This window comes from Montipora capricornis, chromosome 3 (genome assembly GCF_036669925.1).
Source record: "Montipora capricornis isolate CH-2021 chromosome 3, ASM3666992v2, whole genome shotgun sequence".
NCBI classification, from domain to species: Eukaryota; Metazoa; Cnidaria; class Anthozoa; order Scleractinia; family Acroporidae; genus Montipora; species Montipora capricornis.
Window position 1 is genome coordinate 27,056,412 of NC_090885.1, and position 23,971 is coordinate 27,080,382.

Consider the following 23,971-nt stretch of genomic DNA (forward strand, 5'->3'; position numbering starts at 1 on the left):
GCTAAACCACTCACAACACAATGCAGCATGACGGTTTGCGACTGAAATAATTTGTGAAATTGTGACTAAACTTCCAATCAGTATTTTGTCCCAAAATTGGAACTGGATTTTTTTGTTAATTTTGAGCCCTGTGTCCAGAAAATATGCTGTTGTGTGGATTCTTGTCAAGGACTATGAAAGACAAACAGCTAGCAAATCAAATTTCAAGTGTAAATCATGTAACATGTATCGTAAGTAGTACAATTAAAAAAAAAAAAAAATTATTTCAGTTGGATTCCAATGGGTCTAAGACAGCTTCTTTCATACTTCTTTTTCCAGCAGACCCACAACTACACAATTAAATGAATATAGCTTGTGATCAGCTCTCAAGCATACTATTACTGAAAATAAAAACTTACCACTAATAAACATCCATCTCTGTTCTGGACCATAAAACTTTTTCTGAAACACAACAAACATTCATGTAATACCAATAATAATTTTATTGTTTACCAGTAAGTCAATATAATTGCTCTATTTTAGGGGCAAATCCAGGAGTTTTGTTAGGAGGGGGTGCACCACTATGGGATGGCATAGCTGACTGATCACCTTAATGTTCTTCTTTTTTTTTTGCAGAATACCAGTTGTATTAGAAAGCCACAGGACATCTCAGGAAGAGGGGGAGGGGGGCCCTTAGGATGTATATGGTTTCAACCCTCTGTTATCATTATTTCAGAGAAATATAATGATTATCACTAAAAGAGAACCATGCCCAAGACAACCAAAGGTCTTACAGAAGCTACAAAGATCAAGACAATCTTCTGATTGCTATAATTATAGTGACCTCCCAAGTCACGACCTTTTATACAAAAGAGAACAGTTCTCAACAGAAGTCAAATCAAACAAATCACAACTGCCAAAGCCTCTTGTAAGAGACTGTCAAAACTTGAGTAGTTGCTATGATTTTAAAGGAGTTTGAATTGTTTTGAACAAGGTGGTCAGTTCAGTTACTTGTCAACAACTTTGGTTAACAATTTTATAATACAATGTAGAAGTGTGGGACATAAATTCAACATTAGTATAATATACTTGGTGCTTCAAGCAATCTGATTGGTTTGCTATCTCGGAGTAATTGAGCATTATTCACTCCCTTCGGAGTGAATATTGCGTGATTTGTTACTGAAATCGAGAATTAAAAAATGTTTAAAGGCCGGTTTACACGGTGCAACTTGTCGGCCCGATTTTTGGCAGCGAGTTGTTGACGCCGCCAAAAATCAGGCCGACAAGTCGCACTGTGTAAACCAGCCTTAAGAAAGTTCCACATAGCTGCATTAGGAAACAAGACGGGTCATTTCACAACAAAACAATGCTCACCTCAATAATTATTAGAGATGCCATTTCATGACAGTGGATCCTTTACCAACTGCACTTTCAATTTCCATTTCAAATGAACCTCTAAAACTTTGATCGAACGGTGAAAATATTCTAACAAGCAGACTTTCGATTTAGATTGCTGCTTTAAACGGTGTTAAATGACAAATTTGCTGTTTGTGTCAAGGATTCTAACAAAGGTTATTTAGATTTGCCGTGTTTGAACCTTCTGTAAACACTTTCACACATGCTTTGAGCCGCTGCACATTTTCCACGCATGAATTGAGATGTCAATTAAATTGACTTTGGATGGTTTTCTTCAACAATTATTGTTATTGAGATCACTTTATGAGCACATATTTGAACAAACAATTACTATTCTTTTCAATCTTGGTGAATAGTGGCAGAATGTTTATCTCGCCACTTCGCAGCTCATTAAAATAATATTCTACCACTATTCACCTCGATTTCAAAGAATAATTGTTAAACATTCACACCTTCCTCTTGAAATCAACAAGACATGGGACCTTCATACAATTCATGTACTAGTATTAAAGTAGCTCTCTATGATCCTATGATGATCAGTCTCCACATAAGAACCACATCTTCCTTATATTAAAATTTAATATTTACCTCTTCATCAAGATAAAGTGGAGAATTGAGGTATGGTTGAAACTCCTTTGCTCCTCTTTCTTCGTGAACCACACCCACAAGGCTCACACCCTTCTGGTCAAGTTCAGGTCTTAAAGAGGACAGCTCTAAAGCTTCCTGGACAACAACGAAATTTAAAAGAACCAATGAACAACAAAGAATCAGAGTCAACAAATACAATTTCTGATTGTATAATTTATTATTAATTTAATTTTTGCATCTCAAAGTTTCACCAGATAATATAACAGGTTGTGTGCCTAATAACACAGATGGAAGGGGCTATGGTATTCAGTTCAAATACCATTTGATACTGAAGGTTCAAATCTCAGCCTGATCAGTACTTTTAAATTAGTTTCTTCACAAATTGAGAAACACTCAAGGAAATTTAATATCAGACTTAATCTTTGTTTTGAAAAAGGAAATAGCTTCCAAGCAGGCTTTCCACCAAAAGCTAGGTGGTGAGAATAAAATCAACTCTGACACCTTGCAAACACCACACTATTAGAGACGCTCACTAAGGGGCTGTTTACATGGAGGTAGGAAGATCCTAGAAGGCGAAACAACTTTTCGTTTGGTTTACATGCAGAAATTTCTGTCTAGGTGGAAGTGGAGAATGAAAGCAAGATGGTCGGCGAGAACAACATGTAATTTGGGTCCTTCTACTCTCCTTACTAGCTTTAATAACTTCCTTTTTATCTTCGTCCTGGCTACGATTTTCCTAGCTCACAGCTAGGAAGATCCTAGCACTAGGAAGATCCTAGCACTAGGGCCAAGTACAACCTCTTGCATGTAAACTGAATACAGAAAACATATGGCACTAGGATGATCCACCTTCTAGGATCTTCCTAGTGCTAGGATCTTCCTACCTCCATGTAAACAGCCCCTAATACAGATTCTCACTATTACGGAATGCCAGACACTTTTGTGTTGTCAACATGACAATTTTATTGTTTTGAATCTCAACATTAAGCGGACATTCATTCTCATCTAACATGGTGACATAAAATAGCAGTCTGTTGTTCTTCATTTGTCAACACACCCTTCAAATAAAATCTACAGTTTACTCTCATTGCACCACTATGATATTTTAAAGAACAAATGATAGAATCTCATATTTAAGTAAAATCTAATGTTTGGCCGATTTTCCAATTATGGCATCAAACTCTGATTGTGATGGTTTTATTCAATTTCAGTTCACTGTTACTTTTTATTGCTCAGCATGGCAGCTGTCAAGGACCATATTCATTTTTAACTGTGCTTTTATTTGCATATTAAGTGGCACACTTAATACACTTAAGATTTAAAATTACCCTAGAGCACGGTCTACGTAACATTGCTTAGCGCATGTTAACGGAACTTTTATGCTCAAAACCTGCTATTACGGACGCAAAACGATGTTTGAAGGTGTCTGTTACAATGAGAATTGACTGCAATGTGAGCAGCATAAAAGCCATGAAGCTACAAGAATATGGAAGCGATATGTTGGGAAAAGATTCACCCCTTCACAGGCACATTTTACTAGCCACAAAAAACTGAAGAATAAAAATTCCAAGTTATTATTGTTACCTCTCTGCACAAACGTCACCCTGGTCTTCTAACTACCATTATAACTGCTCCTGATTTACTCCATAGCTCAGTGGCCATCAAGTATTTCCCTGATCTATCTAAGGCCTTGAGTTTAATAGCACTTAAGTAGGCTAAATCAGGTCTTGCACTATTCTTGTACCAATCCCAGTTAGCAGCTAAAATGCCCGCAATCGCAGCTATCCCTCCAGCACCTACTAACCATGCCATCTGCTATCTCATCAGGAAACTATCTGAAGAAATTAACATTATAATTAAAATGTTATACATGTATAATAAGTGGCTAGCAACTGCATCACCTGGCCCCAGTTGTTCAAGCGATGGATAGCGCTATCCACTGGATAAATCACTATCCAGTCAGTCGATAAGTCATAGCGAAACCAATAATTATAATTGCACTATCCAATGGATAGTGATTTATCCGGTGGATAGCACTATCCACCTTTTGAACAACTAGGACATGGAGCAGAAGGTCGCTACTTGACTTGCATTTAACCCAGCATCACCTGCCAGGTGACTCTAGCAGAGTAATGGATAAAATCAGAAATTATAAACAAAAATTTAGGGATTCAAGAAACTATGATTTCCTGTCAGGCCCCAGAAATAAGAACCCCTTGGAACTAAAAAAAGCTTCCAGAATCAACAATGTTTATCATAAGGTGAACTGTTCTCTGTGTACAAGAGATATAATTATCATATTACAACAATAATCACATGCATCCTTACATCCCCCCCCCCCCCCCTCTTCAGATAAGAGAAGAGTCTTTTGATGTCCCTTCTTTGTTGTTTTTTTTTTTTCATTGCTGTAACAGTATAAACAGGTAAATATACGTTGAAGTTCGAAACATATTAAGTGTTCAGTTTCTAGGCTTTGTAATCTTGCAAATAAGCCAGGGATTTGGTGATTCGGCTGGACCTGGTTGTTCTGCAGAGCACATGCTCCTCTGGTGGGTTGGCGCTGTTGGGGTCTGAGGTGTTGGGTAGTTCTTGCTCTGTTGGAGATGGTTGCTGCCCGGGTGTGTCAGTGTCGAGAGGAAGTGGGTCAGTCAAGACTGACTTTGGCGGGTCGACTGTTATTGGGTCCTGTGTTTGGAAGAGGTATCTCCGGTTTCTTCTATAGACCTGGCCATCTTTGGTACGTACTTGGTAAGACTGGATGTCAACTTTTCCTTGGACCTGAGCTCTGAGCCATGGTGTGTTTGTTTCCTTTTGAAGTGTGAAGTGGTTTGACTCTGACAGCATCACCGGGGTTCAATTCTGTGAGCTCTTTGGCACTAACATTAAAGTACAGAGCCTGTTTGGCTTTGCAACGTGTCTCCTTCTCCAGGGTGTCTGTAGGGACTGCCGGTTTTAGCAGGGTGGTGGTCATGGGGAGAGGTGTTCTGGTTCTCCTGCTAAATAGGTGTTGTGCTGGGTAGCTGTCCAACCCCTCAGTTGGCCAGTCCAGGAGAGCTAGGTATGGGTGGCTTGAGGACTCAGAGGCCTTTCTAAGTAGGGACTTGGTTGTCTTCACAGCGTTCTTGACCTTTCTGTTAGACTGAGAGAAGCCTGGAGAGCTGGTAACATGCTTGAAGCCGTATTAATCGACAGTAACAAAATAGTCCTTGTGATTCACAGGCAATTTTTGACCAGGGCATGATTGGGAGGTGATGTGTTACCAGAGGTTCTTTGGCTTGGTCCCTTGGGTGGTTGGCACACACCCTACACTTAGATATGTAGTCGCTCACTTCCTGGTTCACCCCTGGCCAGTAAACAGACTCTCTGGCTCATCTTAATGATCCCTGTATGCCAATGCGGCTTGCATGAAGTCTTGACTTGATGTAGGGTCTGGCCTTAAGCGGAATTACTAGCCGTTCTCCTTTAAAGATCAACCCATCATGAATCATGATCACAGAATGAGAAATAGGGTGCAAGCGATTCTGGTATTTTGTCCTTCATTTCTGGCCATCCCTGCCTGATGATTTTTTTTAGGGCGTGCATGTCTTCATCAGCCTCAGTCGCTTCCTTGATTCGTGTCGAGGTCTCCTCTGTTACTGGGAGGAACTGGAGTGTGTTGATATGCTCCGCTTCTTGTTCTGCATCGCCTCGTTGGTCCATTATCATAACAACATCTTTGTCGCAGGTCTCTGTGTTATATATTTTTGGCAGGTACGCCCTGCTGAGAGTGTCGGCTCGGTACCTGTGGGCACCTTTGTTGTATGTTACGTTGAGGTCGTACTTTTGGAGTGGAAGCGTCATTCGCTGGAGTCGTTTAGGAGCAGAGAGAATGCTCTTTTGGAGAACCGACTCAAGAGGCTTGTGGTCTGTCTCCACCTTTGTAGGGCATCCGTATATGTATTGTTCGAACTTCTGAGTTCCAAAGAGAATGGCCAGCATTTCCTTTTCGATTACTACTGCTCTTGGTTGACATAAAGGATCTTGATGCATATGCGACGGGCTGTCCCTGCTGCAGCAGACAAGCTCCAAGTCCTTTCTCTGACACGTTACACTGTAGTTCTACCTCTTGTGTCGCGTTAAAGAACTTGAGGAGGGGAGCTGTGGAGTCTTTAGGGCTTGGAAAGATGTACCGTGTACTTGTTGGTTCCATTGAAACATTATGTCCTATTGGATACGTTCTCTGAGTGGTGCAGTGATATCTGATAGGTTTGGAGATAATTTTTGGAGGTAGTTTACCATCCCTAGCAGCCTTCGTATGTCTTGCTTGTTTGTGGGAGTGGGCATGCTGAGCACAGCCTCGATCTTCATGGGGTCTGGTTTAAGGCCTTCCGCAGAAATTACATGACCCATGAACGTAACTTTCTTCTGTTTGAGCTTTAGCTTGTCCTTGTTTAGCTTAATACCCTTCTCCCTACAGCGTTGTAGGAGGGAGTGTAGTTTCCTGTTGTGGTCTGCCACTGCTTCTTCACCAGTGTTCCCCGAGCCGTACACCAGTATGTCGTCGTATATAGGCTGGACACCAGTGAGGCCTTCCAGGGCGTTATCAAGGCGGCTCTGAAACTCTTCTGGTGCAGGCGATATTCTGAAAGGCATGTGCTTGCAGCAGTAATGGCCCCAGGGTGTCCCAATAGTGGTGAGTAGGCTGCTGTCATGATCCAAAGGGACATGCTGGCCAAAATCCACTCTTGGCATCTACCACAGTGAAGATTTTAGCGTTGGTCAACTTAGGTAGTAAGTTGTCAATCAGTGGAAGAGGGTAATGGTTCCGTTTGAGCACCTTATTGAGAGGTTTAGAATCGATGCACAGTCGAATCTTTCTGTTGCGTTTCCTGGCAACCATCTCGGAAATCCAATCCGTGGGACCTTCGACTTTAGCCAAGATTCCCATCTTCTCTAGCCTGTCAAGTTCTTCTTGAAATGGTTCTTTAAGAGCAACTGGTACCTTTCTGACTTTGAAATGCAGTTCTTCTTGGAGCTTGCCATCACCGGTAAAGACGTCAGTGTATCGCACGAGGATGTCTTCAGCTTTTGGTGGAATGTGTGAGCTTGTATCCAGTGACATGACGAATTTCTGCAGTACCACATCTATATCTTTCTCTTCATCGTCATTGTCGAATACGAAACTATCGAAAGTCCCAATCCGGAGTGCTTTTGGCTTGTACTGGAAGCAAGAGGCTATAGTTGGGGCTATAGGTAGTTGTTCCATACCCATTTTAATTTTTTCCTGTTCGCTGCTGCGGACCCATCAGTTTCAAGCTTGGTTGGAAAAGGAATGTTAGTTTGCTTTATCCGAGTAGGTGGTTGGGCGGGAGGCACATCGTCTGGCATGATCACTGGAATTGATTGACTGTTAATGTTTCACTTCAGACACCATGTATCATTGTATCAAAGTAATAGCCTATAGCAAAAGAATAGAGACAGAGGATTCTCGGTTCCTATGTTTACTAGTGTAATAATAAATCACACAGTCATGCGCGTGTACAAGAGATATATCCTATTACAATGATAATCATGTGCATTGCTACAAGTGAAACTGCATTAAAAGTGTTTTGCTAATAAACAAATTTATCATTACCACTACAAATAGAACCTAAGTAAAAACTAAGAACAATACTATAACTACGTACAATACTTACACTACTTACAGTTTCAACACTAATTAAATTACAAAAAAGTTAAAGGGCAAGAAAATGAGAAGAAAGGTTTAAAAAAAACTATATTGCTGAACCTTTTGTAAAAGGATGAAAAATGCAAAAGGCATGAGCTTGATGCTGAAAGATTGCTGTCTCCTGACCAAGAAAAGCTTACCAGTGCACTAAAATATTAAAAGGTTAGACTCCAGCCATATACATTACCACCCTGGAGCTAATACTGATACTAATGAATACCGTAAGTATAGGAAATCGTATAAACTTGCTCATGCATATCGTGATTTATGGGCACAAGTGGTGTTTTTGAACAGCTCGTGTAATTTGAGAACTTTCAAAACATAACAAGTGGCCATAAATCACTCAATGCACGTGCAAGTTCATACACTTTCTTTTTCCTTCTCTGTAGGATACTAAGTGGCAGATCCAGGGGAGGGACCCGGATTTTTGGACCAAAGCCACCAAAACACCATAAAACACCAAAACTGTGAAAGGGCAAAAACAAAATGTTTGAGAGCAGGCCCCCACCTCACCCTCCAGGTCTTAATCCATCACTGATACTTTATAGACTAGCGAAATCTGTTTGACCTCACCTAAGATAGCGAACTGGCACTAGTCAGTCCATGTTTGTTACATGTCACTCATTTGACTTTCTTGTCACAAGTTATCTGTGCTACGACCTCTTAAACCAATGTCCTTGCAAAATGGATGGACCCCTATTTATGACAAGAAAGCAAAATGAGTAACACGTAACAGACATGGGCAGACTACTGCCAGGTCCCTATCTTAGCTGAGATCAAACGGACTATGCTCTACATTGCCTCATTAGCAAAGGCTAATAATAATTTAAGCAACCTGTTATGAAAACAGCACACGGAAAAGGCATACCACAATGCCTGAAAATCCTAGCACGCTTTCTGAAACCGAGCTAGGATTTTCAGCCTGAGCAAACGGGCTAATAAATCTATGTCATCGCTATCATTTTTTCATCCCAGGCTGAAAAAGGAACATAATCAGTAAATTCTCCCACGGAAATTTGCGTTTTGCGCCCGGGCTGAAATTGAGAATGAAATCGCAACAACATTTCAGTCCGGTAGGCAGTGCAAAATTTCAGCCCGGGCTGAAAATCACCATGTAATCAGGTCCTCTGTACATGTGTGCCCCCTGAATACGAAAAATACACACCGACCTTTGGTTGAATAACTCCCCATAAGGTATGCAAAGAAAGAAAGATAGAGATGACGCAATATAATTGCGAGGAGCAAGTCAATGAAGGGTAACTTGGGCTCAAGTTGGTTTGTCTTTCATATACCGGTTCCGGAAAAATTAACGTCCATAAAACAAAAGAACAAAGCGAACATAACAATACCTAATCTACAAGGCCTAATCAGAATAACAATGGTTCTTTTGTCTTCACCCATTTTGGTCCGGTGTATGAAAGTCTCCTAGTAACTTGACGCGCTTGGAATTTCCTACAACATGCCGTGTGTACTGTGCACTAGCTCGGAACCCAGACACCATGAGCGTCCCTAAACATTAAAAACATTGACTGGACAAGGATCTCCCAATATAGTGACAGTCGATTAATTCCCGGTAATCAAATATCGGAGATTGTGCTGTTATCATGACCTACATGTGACCGTGTTCGTCAAGTCGAGAGAGCATTCCAACTCCTAATCGCCGCAAAACCGTCCGGGTAAAGCAAATTTCCACTTGCTTTCGCTTGCGTTTCAGCAAATAAGCCACTGGGAAAATTGGACCAATCAGAGGAATTCAGTTTTTTTGCTACAGTTCGCTTGTCCAATCAACGCCTCTTTGAGTGTGTTGCATTGTGGGATGATTTTCTTTCCCTGGCAAAAGCGCGTGATTTTGAACAACAACATGTCCGCAAAGTGGAGTTAATTGAATATCTTCACTACGTAGTTTTTATGGGATTTTTTCATGGAAACGACGCTTGCTTTAGACGCCGTTTAAGATCAATGTATCTTGCAGGTAATCAGGGGTTGATTAAGTGTGCTGTCTATCTTAAAACTAATGATCGCTAAGAAAAACGTAGACTTACTATCTTGCTCATCGAGCGAGTGGGCTTTAGGTAATCGATGTGATACGTTTCTTGTTGCAATCCACTATCATGCCAGATTAAATGATTATTTTCCGATCATAGTAAGTTTCTTGTTTGTTTTAATTATTTTAGTGAACTATCCATTCCGTTACCGGACAAAATTTAAAATAGCAAGTGACAGGAAAAAAATCATGTTAAGTTTAGAAGCGACAACAAGTGATCTGTGTCTTTGTTCGCCGGTAACCATGTTCGTTTACTTTCAAGTTATGTCCACCTCTTATTAGAATACTTAAACTACCGCCTTTCTCATGAGAAGTAAAACAATTGGTTTCCGACTATAATTATTATTTGATTATAAATTTTGTTCATTCAACAAATTGCATCAAGATGAGATAGAATATGAACGTCGTCAGTATCCGGTGTCCGTAAGAGGTCCTTCGCTGCTGTCCGTGAAATGCGATTCTTGATGGCATTTTTTCCACGTCTGTAAACGCTTACCGATCTTCGTTTGTTGATAAAAGTAATAATGAAAAAAACTTAAGCATAAGTTTTGTATAAAGTTGCAATGAGCGTAATATTGATGGAAACTCCTTGGGTGAAATTGCTGGAGCAACATGTTTTGTCCAAAACTTGCTGACTTGAATTATTCTTAACTCGCAATTTTGGTTTATTCTTCTTACCGTAACAATGGCATTTGCTGCCATGCAACACAAAAATTAAGCTTAATTTAACGCTAAAGCAGTCGTCAATATTCTACTTGCTAACTGACATCGAGACTCTGAACATGCACACTTGCTAACTTAAGAGAGAAGACTTCTCTAGCTTTCATTTGGATGTTGTTGAATGTTTTGGTTTTAATTCTGTTGTTATTTTAGGTATGATAGAAGGCATTCCCCGCTTTCTATGTGTTGTAACACTTAATACAAATCAAATAAATTTTTGTTTAAAACAAAATGGGAACTAAATCTTGTCATTTAAAACAGTGATAATATTTTCTTCATATTGATAGTAAATGTAGTCTTCTTACTAAAGGCAGATCTGTAAAACTCCGATCATTATTATTGTAAAAATAATTTGTTGTCTCCGTCGTTATTCACCATTTGAGGGATTTGATTTTGATCCATACTGTTAAAAGTGCTACTATGACCAAAAAATGAATTTTTATTTTTATTTGGATTTCGAAACTGTATGTTAACTAAGCAGTAAGTGACCCAAGTTTTAAGCCTTGATTTAAAAAATATACTAGTTATTTTAATTGTAATTTTCCTATTTAATGGTCCATTATTACTATCTTTAAAATCTTGAGAGAGTTGAATTGGGGAGAAAATGACGTCAAAGAATCAATAGTTTAAGAATGCAATGCATGTGTATGCGGCTGAATTATTATGCAACACTGGGAGTGACAGGCTGTCAGACTTTTAAACTCATTATTGCATATATGATAAGCTGCATTTACGCACTGAAATTTTAAGCTAGTGAGTCAATGATGTCACTTTCCCTTAGGTGCAATTGGTCAGTTTGGAACATGAGTAATGGCAGACCATGAAATCCAAAACTTACACTCAAAGTAAACAGCCTTTGGATAAAAATCAAAGCTCAAGATTTTGTCAGTCAAGTGTTAAGCAATCACACTCTCAAAATCTGAAGAAAAAAAGGAAGTGATTTTTTTATCATAGTAGCACTTCAATAATATTATAATAAAAATTTACATGTCATTTAACACTTTCTTTCTTTTTGCATCATGGAGTTAGAATTAACTCCAAACCATTTAACCTACATGTAGGAAATACATCATTAATCTTTGCGTGTAAACTATTAGTTATTCATTGGGTATCTTTTTTTTTCTAATCCTATCACCTTCAATTTTTGTGTATTATCATTTCAGAAGTTTTGCACTTATAATTCCTGTAATTTTTTCAGCAGATTCGAAAAACAGTGGAACTACAAAAAAGGTTAATCACAGCAGTTCCCAGATATCCCCAAAAAGTCACAGAATTAGATGCACAGCTATTTTGATAAGTGCCACAAAGCATCCCCTTAATCTTCTCTTCAACTTCTCTTCAACTTCTCTTCAACTTCATCGTTGATAAGTGCCACAAAGCATCCCCTTAATCTTCTCTTCAACTTCATCGTCACTCAAGTCTAAGGATTTAGACAGTAATGTCACAAAATGTCCCCAAAAAATGTGCTTCTGAAGTAAATTTACCCCAACCTAAATACTGCTTACCTTATTGTTAGAAATTGTTAGCATAATTATGCATAGGTTTAACAGGAAACTTTGTGTTATTGGGCATCAATCTAATTGCATACCTTTTTGGACATAAGTGATAGTACAGCCCTTCAATTACTCTTGATTTAGTAAAAATGTCTAATTTATAACTAGAATTTTTCCTCTATCAGGGAATTTCAACTTGTATGGAGAAAATAATTACAGTCAAGCAAGAACCTATTGATGATGCATATCCTTCACCGCCATCAACCACAACAGCATCAACCACTGTTTCTACTGGAACAACAACAGTACTAGTTCAAAATTCAACAACAAGAACTACCAGTGTAGTTAGCTTGGGCACAGCAACAGTAACGTCAGGGAGCATTACAGGGGCTGCTACCGTGGCAGCAGCTCCTGAACCTCAGATATTCTTCATCCAACCAAAACCTGAACTGCAAAAAGCACAATGTACTGTGGTCTCAGTCATGCAAGGTTAGAATTAGTGGAGAATACAGATGAACGTTATTTTTAAAAACGAATGACTTGCTTGTGCAGCTACATGTACATGTACGTGTATCATTTTAAACTGCACTGACAACCCTGTTTTGTCTATTGTGGTTAACTAGCCCCAGATATGATACATTTGCACCCCAAGATCAGAGCACAACTAGTTGACTTTTCTTGTGAATTTGATTACTTTATTATTTTTAAATATGTCTTGAAATGATCGTCGCAGTCCTGAGCAGCCAGCCTCTGCGTCAAGCCAACCGTGAGCTGGCCGGTCACTTTGTGAGTTCATGGTAAATTGTTAGAGGATGGATGTATACGAAATATATAATATGTAAAAGCTCATATTTTAACTGCGGAGAGAATGTTAAGTCTTGAAATTATCGCCGCAGTTGCTGTATGAACACTACAATACCTGCAACAAATGAAAACCTGAAAAAGAGATCAGGGGTTCAAATCCTGATAATTATTATTTTTGTATAATGCCAGATGATTTTAGTCATCAACTAGGGGTGTCCTAAGGCGTTTGAGGTGTCAGTGGGTTAATGATATTTGTAGTTGCTATTTTTATCTCCAAAGATAATTATTAGTATTCTGTAATTTCTCTTTTAATGGGGATATTAAAAGAGTTTTTTTGAGTGAGTGATTAATTTGTGGTAAAATAAAGATTATTATAATGTAATTTACTCTAGTACAATCCAGTAATGAGGTAACATTCATGCTTATTAATCAGTGGAAGAAAAAGTGGGGGGCTGAGGCTGTGGATGAATACTGAAAACAAAGCTCAGGGCTGTAGACATGGCAGGACTGAAATCAAGTTGCCGCAATCCCCATGAGTCTACTCTAAAAGTTGGGAGTCTGACAACTGTCCCAAAGGCTGTTACGGTAACCATTTAACCCTTTCACCCCCGTGGGGTTCCCCATTGATGAGTAAAATCGTCTGGCATTAGACAGAGTAAAATCCATAAGTGGCACTCTTGGGAGTGAAAGGGTTAGAAAATTAATGTACATTGTAAAAAGGGAATCTGATTATTGTGTTTTGTACAACAGGTGGCACTGGAACAACAACCAATACAAGGACAGTAGCTACAAATGCCCAGTCCAAACCACCTGTAGTCGTTATTTCAGGTAGCCCGATCAAGCTAACGCCTCTGTCACGCGCAGGGGCAGCTCTAGGTGGTGCACAGGCAAACTCTGGTACAGGCAACAACATAACATGCACATTGGTTCATGTTCAGCCATTTAATGCAGCAACCAAGCAACACATTGCTCCAAAAGCTGGGGGCTCCCCAAACAAGGCACCTGTTCCGCTTCAAATTCAAAAACTTGTACCAATCAGTGTTGCAGCAAGTTCGTTGGCTAAAATACAACCCGGAACAACACCACAGTTTACTATGGCTGCTCCAGCAGCTTCAACTACAAATGTGCGTCACATTGCGCCTAAAGTAAGCATTGTGCCGGCTGTGCCAGGTGCTCAGACTGTCCGTTTAACAACACCAGCCATGCAAGTCAGAAATATTGCACCAGCTGAGAAACCAGCTCAAGTTCCCCAACAGGTATCTCTCTCTCTTTCCTTCATGATATAAATATTACTGTATAGTCATGCCCAAAGATAAAGTTCAGTATCTTGTCTGTAAAAAAAGCTGTTAACTGGCTATATTGCCAGAATATAGTACTTTCTGAATTCTCACCCAGCTTTGATGATAATCTCTTCTTTTGCAGCTGGCACCCAAGCCTATTGTGACTCAGGCATCTAGTGCAGCACAACAGCCAAGGCTTATTGTCCCAGCATTACCTTCCAACATGTCACAAATATCTGGTGTAACTGGTGCAGCAGCCACAGGAAATGTGCAGTTTCCTCATGGAGTTATCAGTGGAGGGGTTGTTTATCTCCCTCAGGTAAGTTGTTGATACTGTAATAATTCATTAGGTTCTGTGTGGGATCTTTATCTGAAAGAGTTATTTATGAATAAGGGTCTTTAAACAGGACCTGTGACTAATTATTTGCATCCAAGAATACTAATAGGATGAACCATTTTGCTGTTGTCAGGGCAAAGGCAGCTCTCTCTCCTGAGTTATTTTGTCCCTGTGTGATGGTCAGACCAAATCAAACCCATGTCCTTGTGCTGAGCAGACTGCTGTCATATCCAATTACACGTAGGCCATCCAGGTGGTGTTGCCTTTCTCTCTCTGCCTGTGGTAGCTGCTCCAAAATTTTCACAGTCCTTTGTTATGTGTTTTCTGCTTTTCAGCAAGCCCTAGCATCTGGTGGTGGTTTCCCTATTGCAGTCCCTATGCAGACCAGTGCATTGAATACAGGCACCCAATCAGGGATGACTGTTAATGGGTAAGTAAAGGAAGAAAATAATTATTATTGTTCTATCATGTTTGCCTACAAATAGACAAGAACTCCAGGGGTGTTTTTCAGAAATGGCATAGAAAAAATTCGAAGTCTAGTAGTTTGTTTGGCCAGGCCATTTGAACAGGTTTTCTGAAGGTCACCACTCAACATGATATTACTGTTTGGAAAGAAAATCTGTATCTTTTCGGTAGGAATCCCAGTACTTTCCACATGTATGCTTCAATAGTATTTTCTACAATTTGTAACTTCCATTCTTCTTGGAGGCCTGTGTGTTGTTTTGTAGTACTAAATAATAATATTATTATTGTCTCCTCACATAGCCCTTATTATTATTTTGAATTATCTCTTCAAGTAATACTCCATAATTTGTTGTGACAGGAATTCACCTGAATCATCTCCACCAAGTAGACCACGCAAGCCCTGCAATTGTACGAAATCACAGTGCCTCAAACTGTAAGTTGAACTTTATTGCTTTATTACAGTTAAGTGCAACAGAGGATGTAAATTGCAGGTTTTAGATGAGGGTTACAGGTCATTGTTTTACTATAACTGAAACAACCCAAATCTTTACAAAGTCATGTAGTGTTGAGGCCTACAATGTAGCATTAGTAAAGGTTTGGATTGTTTCAACTTCATTGCAACCTGCAACCCACAGTGTACACCATCCTTATATACAATGATGCCTGCAGTTTTGTGTAACACGAGGTTTATACATTGTATGTCATAAATGTAACTTTACTCCTGGTTCAAGTTTATCACCTTATTAATTTAATGAACCAGTTTTCAAGACTGCTTACTGCTTTTACTTGTCAGCAAGATGTCATGATTAAACAACAGAAGTTACATGTATTTTCTCATATGTGGCTCGTCTTACAGTGTATCTTGTTCTACTTTCAAACAAAATTTACCAGCAGTACTAATGATTGTTGATTTCGGTCGCAATAGTAGCAAGTATGATAAATACTTTAGGAAACAGACAACTTTTTTAAAAGACATGTTTCTGCATGCTTATGCCATCATCAGTTTAATGAGTTCCTAAGTGTGAACAGAAATTGGTAAACTACCATGGTGTAAACTATCCATGGTAGTTTACCAATTTTCTTGTGCGGGTTGTAATTCCCATTATATTGCCGAAACTAGTGGCCACTTTTCTACCAGGATAAAGGAACACACGGAAAGCGATAAAAACTCGCATATTTTTAAGCATTTCAACACATCTCCTTTATGTAAGAGCAAATACTCCCCATCATGCTTTAGTATTCTGGATTCTGCCAGCAACTCAATTGATTTAAAACTCAAAGAAGCTTTTTATATAAATAAGATCAAACCGAAACTTAACAAACAATTGCAGCATTACAACACTTTTCTCACATTTTAGTTTACACCTTGATGTTTGACGTCACGCTGTAAATAGTACCCGCTTTTGTATTACGTCATGTTGTACAGTGTAATAATTTTTTCATCTACCCGTAGACTTTATAACTGTTCACACTTAGGAACTCATTAAACTGATGATGGCATAAGCATGCCGAAACATGTCTTTTAAAAAAGTTGCCTGTTTCCTACAGGATTGTTGATTTATTGTAAATAATTTACAGATTGTTATTCTGAATCTTCACTTTAAGATATCCTTATTGATTGACAGGTACTGTGATTGTTTTGCAAATGGAGAATTCTGCAACAATTGTAATTGCGTGAATTGTTCCAATAATATGGAGCGTGAAAAGGAAAGAAGTAAAGCGATCAAGGTAAGTGGATAGTATTTGTTCAACGTTTAAAAAAAGTAAAGTTTTCATTTTATAGACACTTGAATTTCTTGGGTGTCTATAAGAGATAATTGATTAAATTGTCCAGAAACATGCGAGGGTCACTTCTTCCTTAACCCATTCACACCTCAAACACCCAAGGACGCCCGCCATTGACGAGTAAAATCGTCTGGCGGTAGACAGAGTAAAATCTACAGCAATGTATTGAGACTCACTCTCAGGGATTAATGAGTTTATGGAGACATAGTTAACCCAGTGCTGGAAATATCAGTCAGTCATCGGACATTGTCTGACCAAATTTTCAAAATGTTTGGCCAATTTCACATTATGATCGGACACGATGACCGAACATGTCACCAGCACATCTTGAGTTTTCTTCTTCAAGGTGTTGTCAGTCAATAAATTATGTCCGGTCCAATTTGTCAACTGTCCGACCAAAAGGAAGATTTGAAAGGACATATGTCCTCTGAATAAAGAAAAATTATATCCAGCACTGTAACCCATTCACACGTCAAATGCCCGAGGACACCCCCCATTGATGAGAAAAATCGTCTGGCGTTAGACAGAGTAAAATCTATTAAGATTCACTTTCAGGGATCATTGGGTTAATGGGGACATCGTCAACCCATTGACACCTCAGATGCCCTAGGACGCCCCCCTATTGACGAATAAAATTGTCTGGCAATAGGCGGAGTAAAATCTATAAGTGCCACTCTCAGGGGTCAATGGATTAACTCTATAACCTGCACTTCAAATATACATGTACATGTATACAATTATTCCAGACCGTACTTGCTAGAATTTAAGTCTGTACTACTCTTTTAAGCACAAGCACTTTGCATCATTGCTGTTAGGTCAGTTAATTTTAATTGTTTTTCTTTTGTGTTTATTTTCAGGCTTGTTTGGACAGAAATCCTCAGGCTTTTCATCCGAAAATTGGAAAAGGAAGGGTATACAAGGATTCATATAATTATTTCATATTTAATCATTATTCAGCATGAGAGCAAGTCGAGATTTTCATTAATGACAAAGTACAAAATGTTCCCAGACTTTCACACATCTTTTAAAGAAGTGGATGTGGTCCCTTTATGGACTGCAACACCAAGTATTTGTTTGTGGATAGGACACGTACATGTACTGCTGAAATACAATAAAAGGTTTTTTTTTTTTTCACACTCTTAGGGTGATGCTGACAGGCGACATAATAAAGGTAAAACTTCTGCGTATCATTTGTCCTCATGCAGTTTTTATGCCCATCTCCTAACTTAATTTCTTGTTTTGTTTAGCAGGAATGAACTTTATACAGGATATTTTGGTATTTTAAGTTCATCCCATTTTTCAAGATCCAATAACTTGAAGAAATATTGATGTGTAATTTTTAGAGAGCAATAATTTATTTCTGTATTCAGCTTCTAATAGTTGTTATTGACTACGACCTCAGATAATTAACTTTTTTATATTTATATCCTTGTGCAACAGGTTGTCATTGTAAACGATCAGGCTGTCTCAAAAACTATTGTGAATGTTATGAGGTAATGCGGCTTTATGCTGTAAAAGGGAAGAAATAACTTTTCCAGCACCCTGAGATGTTTTGAGCTCTTTTTCAATTTAATATAATTTATGCATTAATTTGTTCGCTGAAAAATCATTTTCTACTTCTTTTTATCCCAACGTTGTAGGCCAAGATTTTGTGTACAAATCTTTGTAAGTGCACAGGATGCAAGAATTTTGAAGAGAGTCCAGAGCGAAAGACGTTAATGCATTTAGCAGACGCTGCAGGTAATAAAGCATCTATTTTGACAGCAGGAGAATGAAAGTGAATCTTACATTGCCCAACTTACTTCCGAAAGTCCCGTGTGAAGATTGCCTCTTAATTAAAGAACAAAGTCAGTGCGGCACAGGGATACCTGGTTAAGAGAATATTGGTTTGGTTGTGACGTCATCGCACGACCTTGCCTCTGTAAGTTCATCTTTTTCAAGTGAGCCAATACGCAAATGTCGCACTGCTGGAACCCGCGTTGTTTGGGGGAAGCAGGGTTTTCATAGCTTTTCAAACTACCGGATTGGGACATGAAAGTACCGGACATAGTTATGGCCGATTGCTACTGCCTTGTGAGCGAACCCTCGAGGAGGTCTGGGTCCCTACAAATATTTGCAAATGAAACTCTCTCATATCTTGCGTTTGGAGCAAAAAAAAGAAAACTAAACATATCGCGTGAATGAAATGTCGACAGGTCAATTAGTCCGTTTAGTAAGCAAAATAAGGCGATGTTACTTCTTCAGTTAGTTTGAAGGATCTATATTGCGCTTGATTGTCTTGCGTTTCTTCAGCCCATCCATGGCTTCCTAAGATAACCAATTCCGAAAAAGAAAAGAAAAAGGAAAGGAAAAAAAGAAGCCAGTAAATATGCAAACTTGTAGCGTCAAAGCACCGGACGTGAAGTCTTGAACAACCGGACGAAACATCAAGTGAAAACCCTGGGGAAGTTGCATTGCTAGCGTGCTGCATTTAACTCTGCGTTAAGTACTTAAAACAAGAAAAACAAGCTACTTATTCTTTTAAGCCGAACAACGAAAAGAGAAAAAAAGTAAGCAGACGACGAGAAAGCGATAGTCAACGTGAAAGAAAGAGCGTGAGAAAACAGCCTGAATAATGGTGACGAAAAACGGCGAAAAGAGCGAGAAAGAGCACGGAAAAAAGAGTAATTTATAGTGATGAGCAGGCCGTACTGGTCGTGTTGTAAGCAGACTGGTTATTATAAAAATATCTGGAAACGAAAACATAAATACATTGTAATTGAGGAGCTCCGCTTTTAGGCTTGCCTAAATGAATATATTATTGTTCCTGTCCTGATGCATGGTTGGAGTGTTTTTAGGGGAGATTTTGAAGTAATTTTTGGAGGGGACAGAGAGGGAGGCTCCCGGTACAGCCCTTGGGATATGTCATGTCCACGAAAGTTATTTTTAGACGAGCGGAAGTTGTTTTTCTAGCGGAAGTCTGTCTTCCGAGATGTCCGCATGCAAGCCAACCTCGGTCTGATGCTTGAAAGAAAATAAATATTCATCGGCTTTCCACGTGCACCGCCATTTTCTCTTTTCAATAAGAACCAGTGAGCGAGGCAAGACTTCATGCGGACGTCTCGGAAGACAGACTTCCGCTAGAGCAAATACTTCCACTCGTCTAAAAATCGCTTTCGTGGACATGAAATATCCCGGCCAACGCCCTGAGCCTCCCTTTCTGTCCCCTCATTTTCTCTCGTCATTACCTTGCTTGTTCTTACAGTGTACTTACAGTAGGTTTAAAGTGCCCATCACCTCAACACACTTTTCCACTTTATTAATTCTCCGATATCGTCCGAAATACATCTTGTTGTTTTTAGAACCTTTTGATTGAAATGTCACTTTTTTTTATTGGCGACGAGAAAAGTGGGCATACTTATCCATAACCGAGCAATGAAGGGGAATGGGTTTGATACCGGGTTGACGTCACGGATTAATTTGCATCGCTGTTTTCAAAGAATAGGCCATTTCCGAGTTCATGTCTCCTTCCCCTTCAAAGCGTGTCTAAGTGCGGAGTTTTTGTGATGCTTATTAGTTCTACTTTACATATGAATGGAAACTAATTTTCATAAGAAAAACTTCGCACTTAGACTCGCTTTGAAGAGGACGCAGACTTGAACTCGGAAATGGCCTATTATCTCAATGCAAAGCAGTCTCTGACGTCAACCCGATATTGAACCCATTCCCCTTTCCTCCTCGGTTATTAATCAAAGCATGACCACTTTTGAATGAAGGGGTAGTTTCTAAAGAAACTGTGGTGCTGCGTCGGTGGGGAAGTAGTATACAAAAATTTGGTTTTATCAACGGAGTTGATAATGTAAATTGGCCACCGTACAGAGATTCTAAAAGCTGACGTTTCGAGCGTTAGCCCTTCGTCAGAGCGAATTCGCTCTGACGAAGGGCTAACGCTCGAAACGTCAGCTTTTAGAATCTCTGTACGGTGGTCAATATACATTATCAACTCCGTTGATAAAACCAAATTTTTGCATGACCACTTTTCCCGTCTTTCAAAGCCAATAAAAAAAGTGACATTGCAATCAGAATATTATAAAACAACCCTATGCATTTGGGACGATTTCGGAGAATAAATAAAGTGGAAAAGTGTGTTGAGGTGATTGGCACTTTAAAGATCATTCCACACATTGAGTGATCTCTGGCTTTGTGCATTTGTTGTCCTTTATGGTTAGCTGATTTAATTGTGAGTTTCCGCTGGGATTGACCAAAGTAGTTACCGTGTTTGTTGTTGACACTATACAGTTCGAAGGAACGACACAGTTCAACACCACATGCAAATTGTTCGGTAGCTTGTGAAGAACGAAACTTATAACAATAGGTACTTTTGTTATTCAACGATATACCAATAGTAGTCCTTGTATTCTGCGCTTATGCCCACAGTTATTGCACACTGTTTCATTTTCAGAGGTTCGCGTGAAACAACAGAATGCTGCCCGCACAAAACTCGAATCTCAAATAGAGGACCTGCCATCTAGACCGACGTTTTTGTCAAACTCTGGAGAGAGGTAAGCGTCATGCTGGATGCTTTGTTCGATTTTAAATTGACGATTAAGAAAACAACTTCCTCGTTTACTGTAATTCTGTGATTATGTCTACGTTTTTTGCTCCAAAACTGCTCTGAACACTGCCAAAAAGCAGTTTTCCCGAAAACGTGCGGTTTTAGGCTGAAACGAACGTTTTGCGCAAATTTCCTGTGCTTACCTAATGATACTGTCGTTGTGGTTATCGTTTTAAGGTATTCGCTCGAAAACTGCTCAGAATACTGCTAAAAAGCAGGATTCACAAAGTGTTGAATTTGAGGCTGAAACGAACGTTTTCCACAAATTTCCAGTGTTATTTCAATTTTTACGAAATAATACTGTGGGTGTGATTATGTCTTTACGGTTTTTGCTCCAAAACTGCTCAGAACACTGCCAAAAAGCAATGAAATGAAAACTTGCGGTTTTAGGCTGAAACGAACGTTTTGCACAAATTTCTAGTGTTAGCTAAATTTTTACCAAATAATACAATCTCTCCAATGTGCGTTGCTATCTCCATGGAGACCATCTGTAATGCGTGTGCGTAGCCCCAACAATGGTGCAAGAGCTGTGCAAACAACATTGTTGCACTACACTTTTGCGATCAGGGAAAAAGCTCAAAAGTTTGACCAGTTTCAAACTTCGTGCAACAGCTCCCAGCAACACGGAACAACATATAACAGGGTGTGGAAACAGACGCAGCGTGTAACATCGAACAATGTTGGGAGTTGATGGGAACTTCTTTTCTTCACTCTCTGCGCCTTATTTTCAGACTCCCGTTTTCGTTTGTCACGGACGATGTTGTTAAGGCAACTTGTCAATGTCTGCTGGCCCAGGCTTCCAATGGTGAAAGTGTAAGTTGACGTTTCAGCTTTAATTCTATTTCAATTAATGAATGTATGCAAAAATGTACCTCCCAGTCTTGTCATTGAGGCAAAACTAGGACTACAGTATCCCACACTCCAGCTAACCTTTGCGTTCACCTCAACAGGAGGGGAAACCTCAAGCAATGATTGAAAAGTTGGTTTTAGAAGAATTTGGACGCTGCTTGTTATCAATCATTCACACAGCCAATGGGACCAAAGGCAAGATGAAGTCTTTAACGTGCAATCTGTCTCTTGTTGCTTCCTGTAACCCATTCACTCTCCTTCATTCCTCAGTTTTGAGAGTTATCTTCGCCGTCTAGTGCAACTTAGAGATTAGCCTAAAAGTACTTTATGCCGTCCTCTCGGTGTGTCCACTTGGCGAAGCCTGGAAAGAAAGCGACGTTCCCTCGGTTTGACTAGCCGGCTGGCACTAACGCTGCTTTGCCGAGTGATACTCAGTGAAGCACCTTTCTCATGAAAAGTTAAACAAGCGATAACAAAATTGCCCAGATTTCTGGCGGCCCTCGTTTTTTTTTTTTTCTTTTGATTGGGTTTTCCTCGAATGTTCTATTCGCAAGGCAGATCTCTATCCATTCTTGTGCCCTTACATTTTAAGCTTAATCTTCCACACAATTACAAAAGGCAGACAGACAGAGTCTTGATTTGCATGCATTGGCTAGAAACTTTTTTTTGTACCTTGGTCACTCCTTTTTATAATGTCGAAATCATTTTAAAAACCGCATTTTTTCCTCTTTTTTTTTTTGCCAGAATGAGCCTTGTTGGTGACGTGCTAATCTGTGGAATCCACATTTTTCATCCTTGTTGGGATTTTAATCATTCTGTTCAAACTTGGACAGAATTTTTATCCGGTACATAGTAGTGTAAATAGTGATTTGACAATGTTTTTGACTGTTAAGCATTTTCAACGTTAACTGTACGTGTAAAAATAACGTTCTGCTTTATTAGCCCCACCCTCGTCGTCTCCAAGAGCAGGTTCGTTGTCGAAGAAGAGGGCCAATATCCGAAGAAACAATGGGAAGAACGTCGACGAAGCAATAAGAAACGAGCTTACCCTGCCTTATCTTTCCATTTCTTCTCCTTCCCGTTTCCACAAACCACTTTGGTCGCAAGCAGGACTGCACTAATCGAGTGAGCGTGCAATCCGCTGTCCTCACGAAATGAGGGGTACCTGCAGTCGATATTCGCATATTCGGGAAATAGGAAAATATCAAGGACGTTAAAAATAAAGTCTACCTGAGAGCGTTTTTCTGTCAATTGTCGTCGAAATAAACCGCTTTTAGGCCATTACAGCGTTATTGCAATGCAACGAAACTTAATTGAAGAGCCCACTTCCCTCGTCTCGTATTATCATTACGGCAAAACAAAATACCACTGGAGCGAAAAATTGTGACCTTTCAGATAAGTCTCTTTCCCGACTTTAGATTTAATACGAAGACAAGGTGGAGTTTCAAGAACTTAATTGCGTTGCTAAAAGTAACTCAAAGGTTTTAAAAAATTCTACTGTCGACTTAAAATCGCTCTTTTTGGATTGGACTTAAGCGCGTTGGATTTAATTTAAATTCGAATAATATTTTATTTTCTTAGTATCTATCCTTAAATAAAAGCGTCTGTAGAGACAACCTCGTCCCCAGGGCGAGGTTGTCTTTAGAGACTTAAACCGAAACGCCCTATTCTTGTTTGAGCTAAATCGAGGCTGAAGTTGACTGTTGAATTCACTGACTTGTGAGGGTTCCTTGTGTAGGTATGTATAGGAGCAGAAATAACGTAAAACAGAAGGAACAAAAGACAAAACAAAATAACTCCAAGTTTAGCGTAATCCCAAGTGACCAAAAATACAATTCTTCCTGCAGAAAGACCCCTTGTAAGTCATTCGAACCAACCCGCTAACCTTAACGATTCCCCAACCTCTTTCC

At 39.4% G+C, this 23,971-nt stretch overlaps 2 protein-coding genes and 1 pseudogene across 2 annotated transcripts; 1 reads left to right on the forward strand and 2 right to left on the reverse strand.

Annotated features, from left to right (window-relative positions):
* Positions 1-9,416, reverse strand: part of LOC138042714 (peroxiredoxin-like 2A) — an 11,652-nt pseudogene extending 2,236 nt beyond the window's left edge.
* Positions 5,461-6,012, reverse strand: LOC138040036 (uncharacterized). The gene has a single exon (XM_068885831.1). The coding sequence runs from the start codon at positions 6,010-6,012 to the stop codon at positions 5,461-5,463; it is 552 nt and encodes a 183-aa protein (XP_068741932.1).
* Positions 9,417-9,498: 82 nt separating the features above from the next.
* On the forward strand, positions 9,499-23,721 carry LOC138042717 (protein lin-54 homolog). The gene is made up of 15 exons (XM_068888701.1): positions 9,499-9,662; positions 12,133-12,436; positions 13,502-14,007; positions 14,174-14,350; positions 14,704-14,798; positions 15,192-15,266; positions 16,459-16,561; positions 17,476-17,529; positions 17,762-17,789; positions 18,059-18,111; positions 18,259-18,358; positions 21,060-21,159; positions 21,944-22,025; positions 22,163-22,256; positions 22,806-23,721. Exons 2-15 carry the CDS (start codon positions 12,148-12,150, stop codon positions 22,808-22,810), a joined length of 1,761 nt encoding a protein of 586 aa, XP_068744802.1. The 5' UTR covers positions 9,499-9,662; positions 12,133-12,147; the 3' UTR covers positions 22,811-23,721.
* The last annotated feature ends 250 nt before the right edge of the window (positions 23,722-23,971 follow it).

Bases quoted from the DNA above. Each gene is read 5' to 3' on its own strand.
- LOC138040036 (XM_068885831.1), bottom strand. From the start codon at position 6,012: ATGCATCAAGATCCTTTATGTCAACCAAGAGCAGTAGTAATCGAAAAG.
- LOC138042717 (XM_068888701.1), top strand. From the start codon at position 12,148: ATGGAGAAAATAATTACAGTCAAGCAAGAACCTATTGATGATGCATAT. The intron at 17,790-18,058 runs GTAAAACTTCTG...CTTGTGCAACAG, and splicing joins TGACAGGCGACATAATAAAG to GTTGTCATTGTAAACGATCA. The intron at 18,359-21,059 runs GTAATAAAGCAT...TTTCATTTTCAG, and splicing joins GCATTTAGCAGACGCTGCAG to AGGTTCGCGTGAAACAACAG.